We start from the raw sequence: 22140 nt of genomic DNA on the forward strand, positions 1-22140 counted from the left end.
TTGGAGTCAAGCAGGCTTGGGCTTGAATCTTTGACATGTCCCTTAGGAGCAGTGACGCTCTGGGCAAGTCACTGGCCCTCGGTTTCCTGAACAGACGTGGAGATAAACGGAAGCTCCGTAAGATAGCGCCTGCAAAGAACAGACACACACAGAAGGTGCTGCCTATGCACTCAGTGTCCCACCCAGCCGACCTCACCCAGGCTCCTAGAACCTGAACACCTTCTCGGAGCTTTTTATTCCCTGACCCTCTTCAATATTAACCTCCATGTTTTTGCAGCCCCCTTTACTTTAGAATTTAGATTAGAACAAAGCATGGGACGTGTACTATTTACTCTGAAGAGTTCCTACGCGGTAGGGGCAAATACCTGCTTAATCCTTACCACTTCCTCCACTTTTCAACTGTGACGAGTTGCTATTTCAGTGAAATCCTTCTTTGTGTGTATCAGTGATTTCTAGAAGATTATCCTTGGGTGTGGATTAGGATTTTGATGACAGAAAGAGCTACTTTCCCTGTTTTCTTTTCCACAGGGACAATGAGCTGTTCTGTAATGCCCCACGTGTTCTCCTTGCACTTTGCTTGGGGGTTTTAGCAGGGAGGTTCTGAGGTGTCCCAGACCAGGAGTTGACACAGCTGTAGGCAGAGGGCCCCTTGGGAGCCACTGGAGAGCACAGCCAGAGCTCTGGGAAAACTAGTTCCCATACGGTCAGCCTTGTGTGCAGGGCGCTGAGTCAGCTCCCACCAAAGGAAACCCATCATTTTCACCTTTTGGGCCTGAGGGGCTGCCTTTGTCATTTAAAGTAAATTCTGAATTACGTCTCAGGGGGAGCAGTCCTCTCAAGGAAATAGAGCAATTGATCTATTTAGGGTGGTCTCTAAAGCTTTAAATTGGTGGATGAGGATTGGGGTATGAATATGGGGGGGGGGGGGAGAGAGAGAGAGAGAGAGAGAGAGAGAGAGAGAGAGAGAGAGAGAGAGAGAGAGAGAGAAGAAAGTTTACCACCTGCAGCGTTTGTAAATTCCACAGCAAACTTGGGAGGTTGTCCCCATTTCATACATGGAGCAACTGGTGATCTGAAAGGTTAGGTACTTTGCCCGGGTCGCATATCTGGGACCCAGTTTCAGAAGGTTTGAATCTATGGCCCTTGCCCTCTTGGCTACATGGTAGTCTTCCAGTAGTTTGTATTGCCTGCTCATTCATTCATTCAATTAACACTACCTAAAAAGCATCTGTAAGTCCATGCACCAAACTGTTAAAAGTGGTTATCTCTCAGAGAAAGAATTACAAGAGAACTTCATTTTTTTCCCCTTTCTGTATAGTGTGAATGTCAATAAGCATTGTTACTTTTACAATAGATAAAAACAATAAAGACGATCCCATTAAAATAATTTCACCTATTTTTTTCATGAAAAAAATTAAACAAAGCCCTACAAGCATTTATGGGACCCACTATGCCGTGGATCCCACTTATCTTCACTTGCTAGCGCTGGGTCCACGCCTGTCCCAGCAGGTCCTTAGGCTTACAGAAGACCCCTCAGTTTGGTTTCAAGGAGAAGATGGCAGGCAGGGTCCAGATGTGGAGTGAGACTCACTGGCGCTCTCATGACCCCCCAACCCCAAAGCATCAGACCACTAAGGACCCAGAATCTCCCTTCAGACACAGGGCATGTTTATTACCAACTTTTGGAGTGACACACTCAGAGCAAGTCTCCAGGGAACAAATCCAAAGTGTCTCCAGGTTCCCTGGGGAGTGGGAACACAAGGGCCACAACGGAGCGGACAGCTGCAGGCCAAAGGTCCCCCATCTTCCTTGCACACCAGTAATGCAAGAATGCAATCAATTTGCTGTAGAACTTGCAACAAAGTGATTGCTCTTGTTCAGTTAATTAGCAAAAGGGAGAGATTAAGGACTTGAATCTCCTGCCTTCTCTTTTACCTGCAAGGCTTATTTACTCAGCAACTAGAAAAGAATATTATCATATATATGATAAAGAAGTAAGTTTAAGAAGACTACTGGCAGGAACACCTCAATCAGCATCACATGACACTCATAGAATCAGAGTTTCTTAGAAACTGCTCCGTCATTGGCAAGATGGGGAAACTGAGGCTGAGAGAGGGATCGTGATTTGCCAAGGAAATAGTCAGTGAGCCACAGAGCTGGGACTGGAACACAAGTTTCCTTCCTCCCAGTCCAGGGTTCCTGTTTCTCTGCATAATTTGAAACATGAGCAGCTAAAAGGTATAGAGGAACAGGGACACCCAACCCCCAAAAGGACAACAGCCTCAGGGAGCACAGACAGAAAGGCCCTGGAGGACGGTTTGGCTTTTGGTCAAAGAGAATGCAGGGTATAAAGTCCTGTCAGAAGAGAACCATCAAGGCCAAAGACCACTCTGATTTTCAAAGAGAGCACAGGCAGTGTATCCCCTTCTTGGAGGCTTGAATGCCTTCCAGGGCATCCTTGTAAAGAAGTGGACTGGCCTCTGCTGGACACAGAGAGGGCAAGCACCTTGGCCCAGTCCACACAGCACCTGATCAGGGTCTGCGGGCTCTTGGTCAGCCTTACCCTCCTTACTGCTTCTCCTTCAGACAGTTAGGGCAGTGCCCAGATGGATGCCCAGATGGATGCTTAAGCCCAGTGGTTCTCTCTCAGCTAGCATGCAGCCCTATAGCAGCTTGGGATGTCAGGGCCCTCTGACTCCCAGGGGCAGTATGAAAGTCCAGAACTTTCAAAGCCAGAGTTAGGCTCCAGGTAGTATCCTTTCTCTTAGCTTTCTCATAATTAACTGGAACATTCTAATACCAATTTCTTAGGCAAGGGTGTGAAGAGGATCCAATGAAGCAACAAGTGGCAGTGGCTGGCACAGTCCCTGGCACATAGTAGGTAGCCAATGGGTGCTGTTTTAGTTTTAACCTTTCTTTTCTTTTTCTGTGTGCATCTTTGTCTCTGTATTTTTTTCCTGCCTGCGTCTCTACCTGATGTTTCTGTGTCGTTGTGTCTGTGCATCTGTTCCTGCGCTCTGTCTACCCGACGTCTGACATGGGAATGAGGACAGGAGTCTCCCAACCCCTGCACACCCCAGCTGCACAGCCAGGCAGCAGCGGGGCTGCCCCAGCCGCGGAGCTGCGCCAGACCCCGCGACAACCCGAGCCCCCCATGCACCAGGCCCTTACGCCCCTGCAGTTGGCCCAAGCAGGCAGATTAATCAGCATCGCCAACGAAAGGGGAAAAAAACAACCAAAAAACCCACAGAAGTTAGGAAGAAAGAGGGACTTACCGTTCGCTGCGACCCCCAGGCTGGCAGAGCCACTTTTAACTAAGAATGAATTAGGGACAAACTCTTCCTCAGAGTCTGAGTCCGGGGTTGGCTGGGCCACACCGTTGCCTAGCAACCGCCTCTGGCTCTCATTGGCCCGAGGAGAGGGGGGCGGGGAGGGGGACTGCTCAATAGGGGTTGATGAAGCGGATGAACAATGCAAGGGAGCACCTGCGAACCACAAAGACAAACACAGACAGAAAAAAATAATGAAAATTGGTTTTGAGGCACACGGGGACGGGGAGGGAGCAAAATAAAACACGCATCAACGGGGGAGGGGTCTCCCCACACTGGGTGATCTACTGCACACGGGGCCCAAGAGCGGAGCGGATGCCGCCGGGAAAGAAGTTAGTGTAAACTCCTTCTGAAGAGCAGGGGCCTGGGTGCAGAGAAGTCTGCAGGGTTTGGAAAGGGCACCCCTTGGAAACAAACGGGAAGCCCTTCCTGCTTTGCCTGTTCTCTAAGAGAGACCTGAAAACCTAGGATCTAGTCCTGGAGGGCCTTGGTATCTATCAAACTGCCCGACTCTGAGCCTCCGTGGCCTCACCGGTAAAATGAACAGCCACATTGGGTGATCGCTGAGCCCCTGCCAGCTGGCCATTCTGTAATGTCATGGAACTGAAATGATATTCTTATTAGTGAGGCTTTAATTGGACATGCGCAGAACAGGTTCTGGGCCTCGTAAAAAGTGGAGAGAGCTGGAGGAAATGATATCGAGCCCCCTTCCACCGCTGGCATCCTAGGAGTTCAATACTACAATGTTTTACTTTTCGAAGAATCTAATATTTTAAGACTCAAATCCTGGCACTCTCTGAAAACTCCTTGAGAGCAATAACTTCAGCAGTCTTTTTCACTTCTGCATCCCCAGAATCTAGCCTAGTGACTGGCACAGAGTAGGCACTCAATAAATATTTGCCAACTGGATGAATTCCAGGTGCCTAACATACTTGGGCCCTTAAGTCCTAATCGGCTGAGATGAAATAATTCTATAACTTCAGGACACAACACTTTGTGAGTGTCAGTGTGTTCCACTCCGAGTTTCTAACATGTCAGGGTTGTATGACTCTCACATCCTAGCTTTCTATAGTTCCGTGAGCATACTCCCAGCTCTTCCGAAGGAGAATGTGATGGCCTAGGAGAAGACCTCTGCCATCTGACAATCGCCAGGCCTGCCAGTGACGAGCCTTTAGACAACGTGCAGTACATCACCTACGAGAGCGGGAACATAAGCACAGACGTATAAAAGTTTACAGTACAAGACACTGCATCGCGCAACAGCAAGGGCTCCTTTTTTCCCCACCCTGACTGACAGAAGGTGGAAACCATAATCAGATCCATCTAGGTTTTCAGAGACTGAACCTTAGGAAACACTGTGGCCCACACATGCCACCCTAAGGTTTGGGAGGGCTCTAAGGGGGAGGTGGCACGGAGACCTGCTGATTGTTGAAACTGAAAGAAAAAAAAAAAAGCTGCTTCTGTTCTGTCCACCAAGAGAAGCTCACTGAGTCACCAAATCCTGCCGGATTTTGCAGGTTTATGACTCTTATGTCAACCCCTGAGCCTAACCTTAGGCGTGACATTTTATAGAGTTACTGTGCATGCCATTTGGCTAGTTCACATTCGAAATTCAGTAAGAGCAATCGAGGCAGCAGGGATCAGTGGTACAACCTCTGGGTGACTCCCCCCTTTGTGTTTTGGTTTCTCTACCCAGAAATCTGGGCTGCGATTCACCTCAAAATCATCCAAACCAGTGTTCCCAATTCACCTTGAGAGAGCCTTCCCGGACACCATGTACCACACACACCACTATGTGGCTGATCATTCTTCCTCGGAACTCCCCTCGTCTTCAGTTCTGACATCACACTTGCCCTGCTGTGTTTGTACTTATCTGTAGCTGTCTTGCACATCAAAGTGTACGGCACATTCTTAGGGTACAGTACGTTCTTGGAATGGGCCTCGGAGTTCAACAGACTTGGGGTTTTCTTCGTGACCTAGTCTCCTATTAGTTGTATGATCTTGGGAAAACGACTTCCAGCTCCCCAGCTGTACGTTGGGCACCCTTCCCCTTATATACAGATGTTGTGAGGACTAAAGATACTCAATGTGAACTCACAGGATGCGTGAGCGAGCAAGCGCCCAGGGTCAGTGCCGACCAAATGCTTATTACATTAATGAAACCACCCCGCGGAGAGCCCCGCTCATGATTCCCCTTCCCCTACGGCCCTGCTTTGGGAATGAGTTTTTTTTCGTCCAGGCTGCATTTATTACGTAAATATACCTTGATTTCCACATTTTTTTATTGCCCAAAGACATCTTATAATCTCCAAATCAGAGCTTCAGATAATCAGCAGCATACTACACTGAGTCGTCAGCGTTTCAGACAAACGTTAAGAAACATGATATGTTGTTCCAGGGTATTTGTTACAGCTTCCTCCTGAGTAAATCTGTCAAACGTTATGAAATAAGCAGTTCCAGAACAAAGTAAGTTGTTCCATTGCAAACTTCAGAGACCCGGGCCTGAGAACAGCACCAGGCCCTCCCACGTCTCATGCCTGTTTCTTCTCCCTTCCATCCAATTACCTCAAAATCATCCAGACCAGTGTTGCCAAATCACCTCCAGGGTTGCTCTGAATAGTCCTAACCTAACATACAAAGCACCTAACAAGCTTCCGGGACCTTTGCACGTGCACAATAACGCATGAGGTTTCTGGGAAGCACAGCTGTTATTAGAAACGTGTCAATTCCCTCCCTCTTATTTATCAGCAGCTTTTAATTCAAGTGGTCCCAAGGTAGGGTGCACAGAACCATGACCCCTGGGATGCAAGAAAATATTAGAAATATTTATTTTTATCTCACCCTTTTCTAATATTTATATGTATGTTTTATGACATATATAATACATTAATGCTCGAAAGACATGCAAAAAAACGCATTGCTGTACCCATTCGGCACCTGCAGAAGCAGGGCAGGGTTGTATTATGAGTACGGGCTCTGCAGTCAGACCCTACATTTGACTTCTAGTTGCACTACTTGCTATCTCAGTGGAAGTGACGTTGGGCAAACTACTTCACCCTTTGTGCCTCAATTTACTCATCTATATAATGGAGAATAAAAAAAATGAAAAAAGGAACAGCTACTTCATAGGGTTGTGCTGAAGATTAAAGGAGTTAAAACACGTAACTGTTGAGAACAGTGTGGCAGCCAGTAAACACCTAATAAATGTGTGATGCCGTGATGCATAAATCTGTGTATATAAAGTGAGGGGCACTGACTTTATCTTTTCTTTTTCATAAGAGCAGTGCGTGATTGCAAAAGTATGGCTAATACTGTTTCATTCCCCAAACATTTCCTAAAACACCCCCTGATTTGGCTAGAAGGTGAGGGTGATACAAACTGTGAGACTTAGCCTCAAAAGAGCTGGTGGGAGGGGAGGGAGAGTATCACACGGAACTCTGAGCAAGGCAGAGGTGGGATCTGTCAGAACAGAGGACAGGACAGCCCAGTGCCACGGGAGAATGGAGGGCAGAGGGGTCATTTCAACTTGAGAAACAGGAAAGGCTTTCTGGAGCCATACAGGATTCTAGTGGGAAAAGATGAAGAGATGTGGGCAAGAGCATCCATGGCAGAAGGAAAAACAGGGCTCTCGTCCTCTACCTGGTCTCCAGACCCCATCCCTCTTACCTCTCAAGTATCATCTATCAGTTACCATGAACTTCTCACCAAGTCTGCTGACGCATGCTCACCTGCTCTCATTTCCACGAATTCACTGCTGTCTCTTTTGCCCAAGTTCAAGGCACCATGGACATTGAGTCTATATGAAAGGCAGGCAACCCCTGGAGCACAACTACAGTGTTGTGTCAGGGTTTTTGCACGTGCTGTTCCTTCTCCCTGAGCATTTCCTTTCCTCTTCCTTTTCCTTCATCACTACCATCCTGTGTCTCTCACTACCTCCCACGCATCCTAGGGCTTAACCTCATGGTCATTCCCCCTCTCCCTGACCCCCAAGTCTTCCCTGATGCCTTTCTTGATGCTCCCACAGCTCCCTGTACTTTCCCTGTTGCAACGCTTCCCACACTGTAGTGTTTACTTGTCTGTGTCTGCCCCCTAGCCTTCCTGGCTTGTCCATATTCCCAAATGCCTAGTACAGTGTCTGGTCCACAGAAAGCACGAGTAAATATTGGTTAAATGGAGAAAGAGCGTAGGAAGGAAGGAGAGTACCTTGATTATGGAACAAAAGGCCTATGTAAAGAGAGTAGTGAGAAATGAGTCTCTGAATCATAGGTTTAGAACTTGAACCCCAGGAAAAGGAAATCTAACCTTATCCGGGGAGTCATGGAAGTTTTCAAAGCAAGAAAATGACAAGACCCAGGGCTGTGTTTTAGAAAGACCTGTTCTTTTTTTTTTTTTAGCCATGTCACATTTATTGCTTGAAATTAGCCATAGTTTGAGTATCTATACCACAGAAATTGTCAAACAGCTTTAAACCGATGTCAGAGAACATAAATGTTGTTGTTGAATAATTACCAGCACAACATTGGTGATGTTGCATAACAAAACTAACAGCCCTATAAATATAACTTTTTAAAGTTTTTTTAAATTTATTTTTCAATTACTGTTGACATACAATACTAATTTCAGGTGTACAAAATAACGTAGTGATTCCACATTTATATACCTCACAAAGCGATCACCCCAATAAGTCTATTACCCATCTGACACTGCATATGGTTATTACAATATTATTGACTATATTCCCTATGCTGTACTTTACATCCCTGACTATTTTTTTTTTCAGTTATGGCTGACATTCAATATTATTTTATATTAGTTTCAGGTGTACAACATAGTGGTTAGACATAATATAATTTATGAAGTGATTTCCCCCCATAAGTCTAGTACCCACCTGACACTATACATAGTTTTTACAATATTATTGACTGTATTTCCCATTCTGTACTTTATATCCCTGTGGCTATTTTGTAACTACCAATTTGTACTTCTTAATCCCTTCACCTTTTTCACCAGGCCCCCACCCCACCACCCATCTGGTAACCATCAGTTTGTTCTCTGTATTCTTTGAGTCTGTTTCTGCTTTGTTGTTCGTTTATTTTGTCCTTTAGATTCCACATATAAGTGAGATCATATGGTATTTGTCTTTCTCTGTCTGACTTATTTCACTTAGGGTAATACCTTCCAGGTCCATCCATGATGTTGCACATGGTAAGATTTCATTCTTTTTTATGGCAGAGTAATACCCCGCTGTATACATGTACCACTTCTTCTTTAGAAAGATCTGCTCTTTAAACTTAAGGCATTTGCTCAGCCACTCAGATTTCCTTTCTAATTGGCTCAGTTCAGCCAGAACGTTCAAAGTCCATATGATCTAGGCTTGCCTTTTGAGTGGGGACCAGAAGCATGTTTATTTGGGTAAATAAGGATACTCGATGTCATGGACTGGAGTTTAGGGTTGCCTTTCCGTGTACGAGGTCTGACAATTAGGTTCGCGAACTCATCCTAGAAAAAGTGCTATGTACCTCCTTGCTGAATGTCACCTACAGTCACCTTCGAAGTACTCCCCTTGGGAAGCTATGCACCGATGCCAGCGCCTAGTCCACCCTTTAAAGCAATTTTGGAACTCTTTTTCTGGAATGGCCATCAGAGCTGTCATAGTATTACCCTTGATGTCCTGAATGTCATCAAAATGTCTTCCTTTCAATATTTCCTTGATCTTTGGGTAAAGATCAGTGGGGGCCAGATCAGGTGAGTAGGGAGGGTGTTCTGATACAGCGATACGTTTACTGGCTAAAAACTCCGTTGTAGACAGTGCCTTGGGAGTGGGTGCAGTGTCGTGATGCAAGAGCCATGAATTGTTGGCAAAAAGTTCAGGTTGTCTAACTTTTTCACGCAGCCTTTTCAGCACTTCCAAATAGTAAACTTGGCTAACTCTTTGTCTAGTTGGTATAAATTCATAATGAATAATCCCTCTGATATAAAAAATGATTAGCAACATTGTTGCAACAAGTTCGCGAACTTAACTGTCAGAGTATCCTGGTCAGCTGAAGGGAGACTATTATTATAGAATTTTCCAATGAGTTAATGGCAAAATGAGATGGGATGATTGGAATGAATCTCCTTACATCTCACTCTAACAACCAAGGGGGCCAGTTAAGGGTGAGGGGAGCCATCCAAGTTTCTTGAGTGGAGGTCTCTGTGAGCCTAGCTCTAGCTTATAGTAGAGAAGGGTGTAGAAAGAAAGCCAGAAAGGGAGAGAGTGCAGTCACCCATATGGTTGTAGTGGGGGTGAGGTAGGGTCGGGAAGAAACATTTGCAGAGCTCCTCTTGGAGGCCAGAAACTGGGCCAGGTGCTTTACAAGATCTTTTCCTCACAACAAACCTATGGGTAGGAAAATTCATCCCCATTTTCAAGGTCAAGAAATGGAGGCCTAGAGAAGTCAGGTAATTTGTCACAGGACCTCGGTAAGAACACACAACTGCAATGCTGTTTCCACCAAGCGATGTGAATTAAATTGATCATCCCTGGTTTGGAGTAGGGAAAGGAAGATGCCTGCCCACCAACTGAAACACTTCTGAAGTGTAAAGGCCATAGGCTTCCTACCACCTAAATCAGCGATCAAAGCCCAGTTTCATACTATAGGTCCATGGGCAAGTCATTTTACCTCTCAGTTTACTCCTTAGAAAAATGGAGTGCTAATACCCGCTGTAAAGAGTTGCTGAGAGGATTAATGATATGTCAGTGAGAACCCCAGCATTCTCATGGTAAGGCCTAAGCTAACACTGATTCCCTCTGCCAGCCTTCCAGCTATAGGTCTTTCATAGGAAGAGCAGGATGGTTTGGGGACTAAACAATGCCAGATATGCAGGCCTGCCAGTGACACCTTTATCAATACCATGTTTCCCTGAAAATAAGACCTAGCCGGACAGTCAGCTCTAATACATCTTTTGGAGCAAAAATTAATATAAGACCCGGTCTTATTTTACTATAATATGAGACCACATCTTTATAATATAATATAATATAATATAATATAATATAATACCAGGTCTTATGTTAATTTTTGCTCCAAAACATGCATTAAATCTGATTGTCCGGCTAGGTCTCTTATTTTGGGGGAAATACGGTATGTATTACTTGTTGATGTCATAAAAAGCAGAAAAGTGTTAGGGAGGCAGCCGCGATATATGAAAACAACATATGACAAGGGAATCCTACGATCTGCAGAAAGAACAATTTCAGTTACTCACACCTTTGTGTGAATCGGTGGTAGCTTTCCTGGGCATCTGAAATGTAACCTATAACTAGGGCAAGCTAGTTCTCCAGGAAGACCCTTCTAGCATACTGGGTTCTGGGTATGTCTTTGGAATATGTCATGAGACTGAAGTGTGAAGGGCTACCTGGTGAACAAGTTTATTACTCTGTCAAAGACAGTAAGACCATTCAAAATGCAGTTTTTCAACACTTTTCTCAGCTGTCCTGAGAAATTCATCTGAACGCCCAAACGGAATCGTATTGATCTATATTAGACCCCATGTAAGCTGTAGCAGGGACAATCCCAGCCTGCTTCCACAGTGGGGAAGGATGAATCCCATCTGTAACACTGGACTAGCACTAACTGTGCTGCAGGGAGGACGCCTTCTCCACAGGCAGTTCCCTGGGTTTTGGAGGAGCCTCCTAATAACCCTTTAGGTGGCAGACCTGCACTTTGGAAACCTGTATGCAAACCGCTTAGCATAGTGCCCAGTTCCCAGCAGTGACTCAATAAATGACACCTAGAAAAAAAATGACATAAAACCCTTACACCCACAAAGGTCCCTCTTCTTAATGGAACTCTGAGCTGATGGATTCCTCCTTTCTGTGAAGGCTGGCTGTGTTTCATCTCCTGTTTTCTTTCTAGAAATACTCTACACCCTCCACTTAAAACCAAATACATTCCTTTTCTTCTCATGCGCCAACCTCACATTTATTTCCCCTTAACGACAGCCTGTTGCTTCTTTGAATACCGTGTCTCCCCAAAAATAAGACCTAGCCGGACAATCAGCTCTAATGTGTCTTTTGGAGCAAAAATTAATATAAGACCCGGTCTTATTTTACTATAAGACTGGGAATATAATATGATATGATAATGATATGATATGATATGATTATAATACTGGGTCTTATATTGATTTTTGCTTCAAAAGATGAATTAGAGCTAAGTCCAGCTAGGACTTATTTTGGGGGAAACATGGTAAGTAAAATCTTAGTTCTGAGCAGAGGATGAGGCATTGAGGAAAATGAGGCCTTCTTCTAGAAGAAGACGAAGGTTTGGGGCTGCTGGAAGACCAGGACCTCCACTGCGGCGGTACTTTTGACTCCAGTGAGAGGTGTGAACATCTACCGCTTACACAGCCTGGCCTGCTTGGCAGGGACCACAGACTGCTCAGAGGTGCAGCTCAGAAAAGGTTTGCAGAACTGGTTCCCATAGTGATTTGAAATGGATTAAAATCCACTGCTGCAAAGCATTTCAAAGTGACAAATCTGAAGCTAGAGAGCGAGAGGGACCTCACATTGTGGTTTGTCAGTGACAGCTCCAATTTACATCTGTTATCCTGCATGAATTAGTAATCGTGCCCTACCTTTACTCTAAAAAGGTCCTGATTTGGACAATTAATTATACAGCCACCCCATGTTAGGGACGTATAGATTCAGGTCCACATCAGAGGCTGTAGTTGGCTACAATAGACTAGGGGTCAGAGATTTGGGTGCAAGTCAGCAAAGCGCCTTGGGGTCACAGGCAAGTCCTGTGACCTCTCTGGGCCTCGATTTCCCCATTGGGGAATTGGACTAGAACACCCTAAGGTTCTTTTGTGGCCCAACCTTCTACGAGATAGGAGTAAGAGCAGTCCACACCTCAAGGGGCTGTTCTGAGGATTAAAGGAGACTATCGGAAAAATATGGGATAAAAATGATTTCAGTTAAAATGGAAAGTCACGCTCCTTCAGCATGTAAAGCATTTATGAATGGATGAGTTTGTATAAATGTATGTAAAAAATGATTAGCTGAAAAGTCTTTAACAATGGTTATCACTGATACGGGCAAATTTTTAAATATGCTTTTATAACTTCAAGTTTTTCTACAATGAGCACACAGTTCTTTTTATACTTTTAAACATTATTTTTTAAAAGTTCAGGGGAAAATAAAATAATAAATGTGAAAATATCTGGTGTCTAGTAGATACTAAAATTGATTTAAAAAAAATACAAACAAGATTTTATGTACCGATATTGGTAGTATATTTGGTATAAACTGATTTTTACAATGCGAAACCTTTTAACTAAGCAATTCTACTTCTAGAAATTTAACCAAGAACATAATCATGACTTCTCAAAAGATTAACTTAGAAGGATATCCATTACAACATCATTTGTAATGGTAAAAGTAAAAAAAAAAAAAAAAAGTTTAAAAATATTAGAAAAGAAACACATCCTTTATGTTAAAAGTGCCTAATTATGTAAATTAAGGCACATCAGTAGAATGTTAATATGTAGACCTCATTAGCCACGTTTGTAAAAAACGTTTAGGGACATGGGAAGTAGGATATCAAAAACCATGAGGCAAAACTGTACAAAAACTAATTCTGATGCTTGCGTGTATGTGTGTGTGTGTGTGCGTGTGAGTACATGTGCAAAATCTGTATACAAATGTTAATACATGTTACCTTAGGGCAGTAGAATTATGAATGCATTTTATTTTTTCTTTATATTTTTCTATATTTTCTATTTTTTTTCAAGGAACAAATGTGATAATGAGTTAAAAACAGTAAGTTATTCTAAAAACAAAACACGCGCGCACACACACGCACTGGCAGCAAAGACAACAGCATCTGTTTTGGGTCCCTAATGGGATGAACTCAGCAGAGCTGAAGCTTCCCGGGTCCAAACTCTCCTCTTTTCCAGCCTATTAAATCTTGTGAGTGTCACTCTTCTGGCTGGGCAACTCCCACTAAGCCACCTCTCCTCTCCTCACCAGTGGTTATTTTCAGAAGCAAGTCTGGGGCCATCTGTCTCTGTGACTTATGTTGGGAAAATGGTCTTTGGAAAATAGAACACCATAAATTTCTCAGGCTCAGCTCGTTTGATCTCCAGCTCTCCTCCTCACAGGTTTCTTAGGGCCATTTTTGTTTTTGTTAAGCATTCACCAGGAGAGGAGCTCTGCTTTCACCTGCCTTCCCCTGGGAAGCAGGGTTCCTGGTGTTGCTTCCAGCTCAACCCAGAGAAGGGAGTGCCTGGGGTCTCTCTGGTCTCCACACAGGGATGGCCTACCAGTCAGTCCGCTGTTTAATCCAGGGATAGTGAATGAGGACATTCACTGATTTTTCTTTTTTGTAGTAACAGCTTTATTAAGATAAAATCCTCATCCCATACAGGTCCCCATTTAAAGCGTACCATTCTATGGTGTTTAGTATATTCTCAGAGGAGTACAACCATCACCACAATCAATTTGAAAATATTTTCATCCTCCTGCTCTCCCCAAACAAAAACCCACTCCCCATTTTCCTCTAATCCCCTGTAGCCCTGGACAATCACTAATTTACTTTCTGTCTCTATGGATGTGTCTATTCTGAACATTTCATATAAATGGAATCATATGATATGGGCTCTTTTGTGACTGGTTTCTTTCATTTAATATAACGTTTTCAAGGTTCATCCATGTTGTAACATGGATCAGGACTTCATTTCAGCTTATTGCCGAATAACATTGCATCGTATGGACAGACCGCATTTTGTTTATCCATTCATCCGTTGGTGGAAACTTGGGTTGTTTTTACTTTCTGGCTATTCCGAATAAGCTGCTACAAATATTTGTTTGCAAGTTTTTGTATAGCTGTATGTTTTCATTTCTCTTGGGCATAGACCTCGAAGGGGAATGGCTGGATCATACGATACCTCGGTTCAGCCTTTTGGGGAACTGTCAGATTGTTTTCCAGTGGCTGCACCATTTTTCATTCCCACCGGCAGTATTTGAGAGTTCCAATTTCTCCACATCTTTGCCAATACTTTTTATCTGACTTTTGATAGCCATTCTGATGGGTATAAAGTGGTATCTCACTGCAGTTTTGATTTGCACTTCCTGATGGTTAATGATGTTGAACATCGTCTCATGTGCTTCTTGGCTACTTGCATATCTTCCTTAAGAAGTGTCTATTTCAGATCCCCGTTTTAAAACTGAGTTATTTGTCTTTTTATTATTGAGTGGTAGGCAGGATTCTTTAGTCAATTATTTATTTTGTGCCTATCTTGTCGCAGGCACTGTTCTAAGCATCACCGATAGGCAAGACAGCTTCTCCATGTGAGGCCCTGCCTGGGCACTAGAGACACAGAAAAAGACCAATTCATCCCCGGGAGGGGAGTCCAGCCTTGTGGGTGAAGGAGACAGAAACACATTATACAACGTGAGAGAGGCAGGAATGTTGGAGGGAGGACGACTGGTGAGGGAGGTGTTAGGGGATGAGGGCAGGGGATATGAGAGACCCACTGAGCTGCAAGTGTCAGCTGCAACCCCAGGTTTCTCACAGGTTCTTTTAACCTTTGCCAAGAGCTGTTTCCAAAGGGGTTTAAGATGGTCCACTTGGGTCACTGGCAGCTCTAATCAGGTGACGTAGAGGCCACTTTCTGTGGGGTATAGGAGAAAAGGAAGGCACTAGGCAAGCTGGATTATCTCTGCCTGTCAAAAATCTGCTGGTCAAGTGACCAAGGAGTCACTGAAATTTATGGCAGTCTTCAATAATCCGTGGTCACAGGACACTCTGTTCAACAGAAGGGCTCGAGCTTTGTACTTTTGCACTGAGGTTTGATTAAGAAAGTCCTTCCAAAGAGCTGTTTCCAAAGTCATTTATTACTTCTTGTGTGTGTGTGTGTGTGTGTGTGTGTGTGTGTGTGTATCCCTCCTTCCACTCAATTTACACAGCTGTAAAACCCAGGCCCCAAGACAAAGGAAGAGCACAACCTGACTGTCAAGTCCCGTCTCTACCCAGATACTGGGCGAAGAATGGAGTACAGTACAGAGGAAAGAGGCAAGAGACAGGGAACTATGCAGGAAATGGGGCCAAGTTGCTGGAGGGCGGGGAGGGAACTGATATTAACTGGGTACCTACTACGTGTTTGCATGGTGGAAGGTCCTTTATATGCATTATCTCAATGAAGCCTCATACTCATGCAAAGGCATTGGGATCTGTCCAACTGACAGACACAGAACTTGAGGCTCACAGAGAGCCTGCCCAAGGTCACCTCGCTGGTGGCTGCAAGGCTGGGCTCTGGACTTTCTTCTGTTGGCCCCTAAGCCCACCCTCGTCCCACTTACATAATCCGAATGAATTATAGGGATAAACACAAGAATGTACATTTGTAAATTCGAGGGTTTACTTCCTTGATCTATTGTCAACCTCAGGATGGGGACAATAATGTTCAAAAAGTTAAACAACTTGCTCAAAGCCACACAGCTAGTGAGTGGGAAGCTGGAATTCCAACCCAGGCCACCTCAGCCCACAACTAGAGTTCTTTCTAGAAACTCACTCTGTCTTTCACAGTCTTAAAGGGGAATCAAAGATTAGTGTAATCAATAAACTGGGAAAAAATAAACTAGGATAAAAGAACATATAAAATAAAGCCAGAGCTGTATACTTATCGTGTGTGTAGTTTTTGGGATATCTGTTATATTTCAACAAAAAAGTTTTTAAAATAAACTGAATGTAAGCATATAGTGAGAGGCATTTTCCTTTACATTGTTTTCCCCGTAAACGCCCTGATTCTAGACAGCTTTCCCTGAACTTTCTCACTGTGCCAAAGCCTCTGCTCCCATTAGATTTCTACAAAGATTTCTGAAACTTTTTTTTTTTTTTTTTTTTTTTTTTTTGGAAAGCTCAAAGGTAGTATGGGCCAAGCTTTCCAGAAATTCCTCTACTCTCACTCCAGGAAATCTTGAAAAATCAGTGAGGCACAAGGGAGAGTGTACAAGTGGAAAAATGTACACTCTCCCACATGCTCAAATCTTCCCCCACATGACAGGGTCTCCCTCAGATGGTGAGTTTCCCCAGAGGGAGGTTCCCAAAGTCAGGGGCCAATTAGGAGGTTTGAGGCAAAAATTAAAAGAAAAACAGGCTTGTTTTCATCCCAAACGACATTCTGTACAGAAAGGAGCCTATGAGATGATAAGAGAAGGGAAAGGAATAAACATTTACCAAATACTTTCTCTGTGCCAGGCATTGTGTTAATTACTTTACACATGTTTTCCAATATGACCTTCACAGCAAGTATCATTCACTCACTCAACAAATCACTGAGGGGCTACCACATGTCATCCTCTTGGCTAGGTGTTGGGGACACAATGGCAGGCAGAATCATGGTAAGTTCCTGTCTGTGTTAGTTTAGTTTCCTAGGGTTGCTGTAACCAGTGACCACAAACGGAGTATCTGAAAACAACAGAAAGCTATTGTCTCAGAGTTCTGGGGGTTAGAAGTCCAAAACCAAGATGCTGGCAGGGTCCCGCTCCCTCTGAAGCCCATAGGGGAATAATTCCTTGCCTCTTCCTAGCCCCTCGTGGTTTGCTGGCAATCTTTGGTGTTCCTTGGCTTGCAGCTGCTGAACTCCAGTGTCTGCCTTCATGGCCATATGGCATTCTCCCTCTGCGTCTGTCTTCACAGGGCTGCCTTCTTAGGACACCGCTCTCCTCAGTATGACCTCATCTTGAGTAATTCCATGTGCAACAACCCTATTTCCAAATAAGGTCATATTCTGAGGTCCTGGGGGTTAGGACTTGAACATCTTTTTTTTTGGCGGGGGTGGGGGGGCGCACAATTCAACCTATAATACTGTCCTTGTAAGAACTTACATTATAAACCTCCCCTGTTACAGATGAATACTTTGAGGCACAGAGAGGCCAAGTGACTTACTCTAGATTGATTGGTAGGAAATCGTACCTCCCAGTCTGACTCCACGTCTATGTTCTGTCTTCCACATAGCCCTGTCTTGCCAGTGTGGGGTTTCCTCATCTGTTGGTCATTGACATACAAAGGAACTTTTATATACATCATCGCGTTTAGTCCTTGGGAACCCTCTGCAAGGTAGATACTATAGTTCCCATTTGACGGATAAAGGAAAGAGCTCCAGAAAGACTGAGGTCACTCAGTTCTCAAGAGGTGGAGCAGGATGAAAGCCAAGTGGGTAGACAATGTACCCATGCTTCTTCTGCAGCCACATCCAGCTCAATGGCATGGCGGTGCGGAACCGGTCACCTGAAATGGAGCAGGAAATCAACACGAGTACCTAATGAGAGGGTCCTACTGCCAAGGCTGGTCACTCTGACTGAGGGCACTGGATTGGAAAAGAAATAATGGTGTTGGCTGTTTTTGTTGCTTTTAAACAAAAAGGCTCATTTGGAGAGGGAAGAGTGTGTATTTTGGAGGCTAAAGCCATTCATCATCCCAATGCCCGGAAGTCAGATCTAGGCTATGTCTTGGCTAGCAGAGTCTGATCCCTGGCGCAGAATGGCATTGCTTGCTTTCTGGAGGGAGGGCACTAGGTAAAGCTAGAGTATCAAGCTTCTCGGGCATTACTTGGGCACAGCCTGAGAAGCAGCATCCCGTGACTTTAGAGCTGGCACACATGGACTGCGTGCGCTCTGATTTCACGTGGTTAAAGAAATGAGGGAAGAGAGAGGTGCCCGCAGGGTAGGAAAACAGTAGGGATGCGTTCTAACTGCTGAGTTCACCAAGTCCAGTGGTCTGTGACGCTAAGAGGGGTGGGCGGTTCTGTGTCACAGGTCCTTGGGCTAGTCAGAGGAGAGGAGTGCTGCCCTCTTGGGGAAGAAGGCCAACCACCCTTCTGAGTGTCCTGTCAACCAGATCCTGCCCACTCAGTTCTCAGCTATCCCACAGAAGACTCTAACCAGCACTCCAATGGAGTTATGGAAGGGAATCAGATGGGGTCCTGCCTGTTTTTGAGAAGTTTCCAGTTTACTGGCTGAACAAACCCGACAGTACTATGAGAGTGGGAAACACAAAGGGCAGGCCCTGAGTTACTGAAGCCTTCGGGCACAGTGGCACCTTCCCACAGAAAGAAATGTTTAGGGAGAAGCTTGAAAGTAAACCAGGAGTTGGCCAGATGATGGAGGCATTCTGGGTGTGTGCAAGTATATGGTGCGTGCAAGTGTATGATGTGTGCAAGTGTGTGCATACGGGTGGGCTGGTTTCAGTGGCCCAGGCAACAAGAACTGCATGTACAGAGGCCCAAGATAGGGAATTATGAGTATGAACAGCTGGGTATGCCTGCAGTAGAGGTAGGGTAAGTGGTAAAGAGAGTGTAATGAGTGAGAGAGACGCAGGGTTCAGATACTGGAAAGGCCTCTGGTAGAATCCAGGGCCTGCCCCTCCGTGCTAGGCTCTAAGCCCCAGCATCGGGTAGCAACTAGGCTGTGCCACCAGAATTAAGTCACTGAACTTCTCTGGGCCTCTTTAGCTGAAAATTAGCATGGTTACACAGGATGCATTCTAAACTCTCTTAGAGCTCCAATAATGAAAAGTAGCAAGACTGATGTATGCTATTCCACTCAATCTTATCAACTCTCTTGAGTTCCTTTATTACCCCCATTTAGCAGATGAAAGAAGAAAAGTTCAAAGAAGGTTAAGTGAGTACATTCTGGACATCTGTAATTTTCTGACAGAACCTGCCCTCAGGCTTTCTGTCTGAGTAACTGAGTCTTTTGCTCTCGGAGGACTTTGAGGCAGGAGAGAGAATAGATGACTTGTTAATAATAACAATGATGATGAAAGCTACCATTGATGGGAAACTTGCTCTTTGCAAGATATTACACCAAGCTCAGTACAGACATGTGCCCGTTTTAATCCTCACAACAATCGTGTGAGGTGTTGATTGTTATTACCCGTATTGGAGATGAGGACACACAGACTTACAGTGGTCACTCAACTTGGCCAGAGTCACACGGCTGACTGGGAATGGTGGCCCAGAAGGTGGCCCCAGGTAACTGACTCCAGCCACAGCTTGAACCCCTAATCACTTCTCTGTGAAGCTTAAAAGGAGCAAAGCTCCTCCAAGCGTACATGTAGGATTATACAGGAGGGAACTGAGGCCTGTAGAGGTGACAGAATGAGCCCAAGTTTCTATAACGAGGCAATGACAGATCGTTTTGTGCTGTTTTAACATCAGTAATAGTAATAGTCATAAGGGCAGCCGAGCATAGTGGTCAAACATAAAATCTTTTTAAAGGTTGGAATCTTTTTAATCCTTGCTCATCTGAGCGAATAAGAAAGAAACAGAGAAGACTTACAGAAACAATCAGAAAACAATTAATAAAACCTATCAATTATTTTAAATGTAAATGGACTAAATGCTCCATTTAAATCAAAAGTCATGAGGTGGCTTAATAGATTAAAAAAAAGAAACAAAACAAAAAAACCCAGGACCATACATATGCTGCATACAAGAAATTTCACTTTTGACACCAAAAGACACACAGTAAAGGGATAGAAAAAGATATTTCATGCAAATCAAAATTTAAAAAACCAGCTGGGGTAGCAAAACTTATATCAGACAAAATATACTTTAAATCCAATGCTATAAATCCAACAAGAGCATATAACTCTTATAAACAACTACACACTCAACATAGGAGCACCTAAATATGTAAAGCAAATATTGATGGACATAAAGAGAGACATCAACAGTAAAACAGCAAGGGACTTTAACACCCCATCGAAAACAATGGGCAGGTCATCCAGACAGAAAATCAACAAGGAAATGGCAGCCTTAAATGACACATTACGTCAGACCGAATAAGTATTTTTAGGACATTTCATCCAAAAGCAATAGAATATACACTCTTTTCAAGTATACATGGAACATTTTCCAGGATAGACCACATGTTAGGTCACAAAACAAGTCTCAATAAATTTCAGAAGATTAAAATCATATCAAGCATCTTCTCTGATCACAATGGTATAAATGAGAAATCAATTACACTGTATAAAAAGAAAAGTGAAAAATACACAAATACTTGGAGGCTAAATAACATCCCACTAAACAATTAATGGGTTAACAATGAGATCAAGAAGAAAATCAAAAGATATCCTCAGACAAAAGAAAATAAAAACACAGCAACCCTCAAATCTATGTGATACAACCAAAGCAGTTCTAAGGGGGAACTGCAGGCCATACAGGCCTGCCTGGAGAGGGGGGAACAAGAAAAATCTCAAATAAAAAACATAACCTTCATCTGAAATCTATGTAATTTTACTAACAATTGTCACCCCAATAAATTAAAAAAAAATAAAATAAAAATAAAATTAAAAAAAAAGAAAAAAAATAAGCACCAACACACACACACACACACACACAAACCAAACATAACCTTATACCTAAAGGAACTAAATTAAGCAAAGCTCAAAGACAGTAGAAGGAAGGAAATAATTAAGATCAGAGTGGAAATAAAGGAAATGGGGATAAAAAAACAATAGAAAAGATCAATGAAACCGAGGCTGGTTCTTTGAGAAGATAAACAAAATTGATAAACCTTTAGCCAGGCTTAAGAAAAAGAGAGAGATAGAGCTCAAACAAATAAAATCAGAAAGAGAAGTGATAACAGACACCACAGAAATACAAAGAATTATAAGAAAATACTATGAATAATTATATGCCAACAAATTGGACAACCTGGATCTGAGAAAGATACAATCTTCCAAGACTTAATCAAGAAGAAACAGAAAATCTGAACAGATGGATAACTACTAACAAAATCAAATCAGTAATCAAAATTCCCCAACAAACAAAAGTACTGGACCAGATAGCTTCATAAGTAAATTTTACCAAACATTCAAAGAAGAATTAATACTTATCTTTGTCAAATTATTCTAAAAAATTGCAGAGGAAAGAATACTCCCAAACTCATTTTATGAGGCAAGCATTACCCTGATACCAAAAGCAGAGAAAGACGCTACAAAAAAGAAAAAGAAAAAAAAAGAAAAAAAAAGAAAAGAATAAAAAAAGAAGAAGGCCGATATCCCTAATGAGCACAGATGAAAAAATCCTCAACAAACTATTAGCAAACCTAATTCAGGGATACATTGAAAAGATCATACATCATGATCATGGGATTTATTCCTGGGATGCAAGATTGGTTCAACATCTGCAAGTCAATTAATGTGATACGCTGTATAAGTAAACTAAAGGATGAAAATCGTATGATCATATAGATATAGAAAAAAACATCTGACAAAATCCAATCTTTTTGTGGTAAAAAAACACTCTGCAAAATAGGGATAGAGGGAATATACCTCAAAAAAAGAAAGGCCATAGGTGACAAAACCACAGCTAACATTCATATTTAATGGTGAAAGCTTAAAGCATTTTCTTTAAGATCAGGAACAAGACAAGAATGTTCACTCTCCCCACTTTTATTCAACATAGTATTGGAAGCCCTAGCCACAGCAATCAGACAAGAAAAAGAAATAAAAGGAATCTGAATTGGAAAGGTAGAAGTAAAACTGTCATTATTTGCAGATGGCATGATACTATAAGGAGACAACCCTAAAGATTCCATCAAAAAGTTATTAGAACCAATGAATTCAGTAAAGTAACGGTACAAAAATTAATATTCAGAAATCAGTTGCATTTTTATACACCAATAATGAACTATCAGAAAGAGAAATTAAGGAAATAATCCCATTTACAATTACATCAACAAGAATAAAATACCTATTAATAAATTTAACCAAGAAGATGAAATACCTGTACTCAGAAAACTATTGAAGAAAGAAAT

The 22140-nt window shown here is 43.1% G+C and overlaps 1 protein-coding gene across 1 annotated transcript in view; it reads right to left on the reverse strand.

Moving 5' to 3' along the window:
* TENM4 (teneurin transmembrane protein 4) overlaps positions 1-22140 on the reverse strand; it is a 719375-nt gene that overhangs the window by 278985 nt on the left and 418250 nt on the right. Inside the window, exon 6 of the mRNA XM_033120388.1 lies at positions 3276-3485. Within this exon, the coding sequence (XP_032976279.1) occupies positions 3276-3485 (210 nt within the window). The remainder of the gene's footprint in view (positions 1-3275; positions 3486-22140) is intronic.

This window comes from Rhinolophus ferrumequinum, chromosome 11, assembly GCF_004115265.2.
Source record: "Rhinolophus ferrumequinum isolate MPI-CBG mRhiFer1 chromosome 11, mRhiFer1_v1.p, whole genome shotgun sequence".
In the NCBI taxonomy this organism is placed as follows: domain Eukaryota; kingdom Metazoa; phylum Chordata; class Mammalia; order Chiroptera; family Rhinolophidae; genus Rhinolophus; species Rhinolophus ferrumequinum.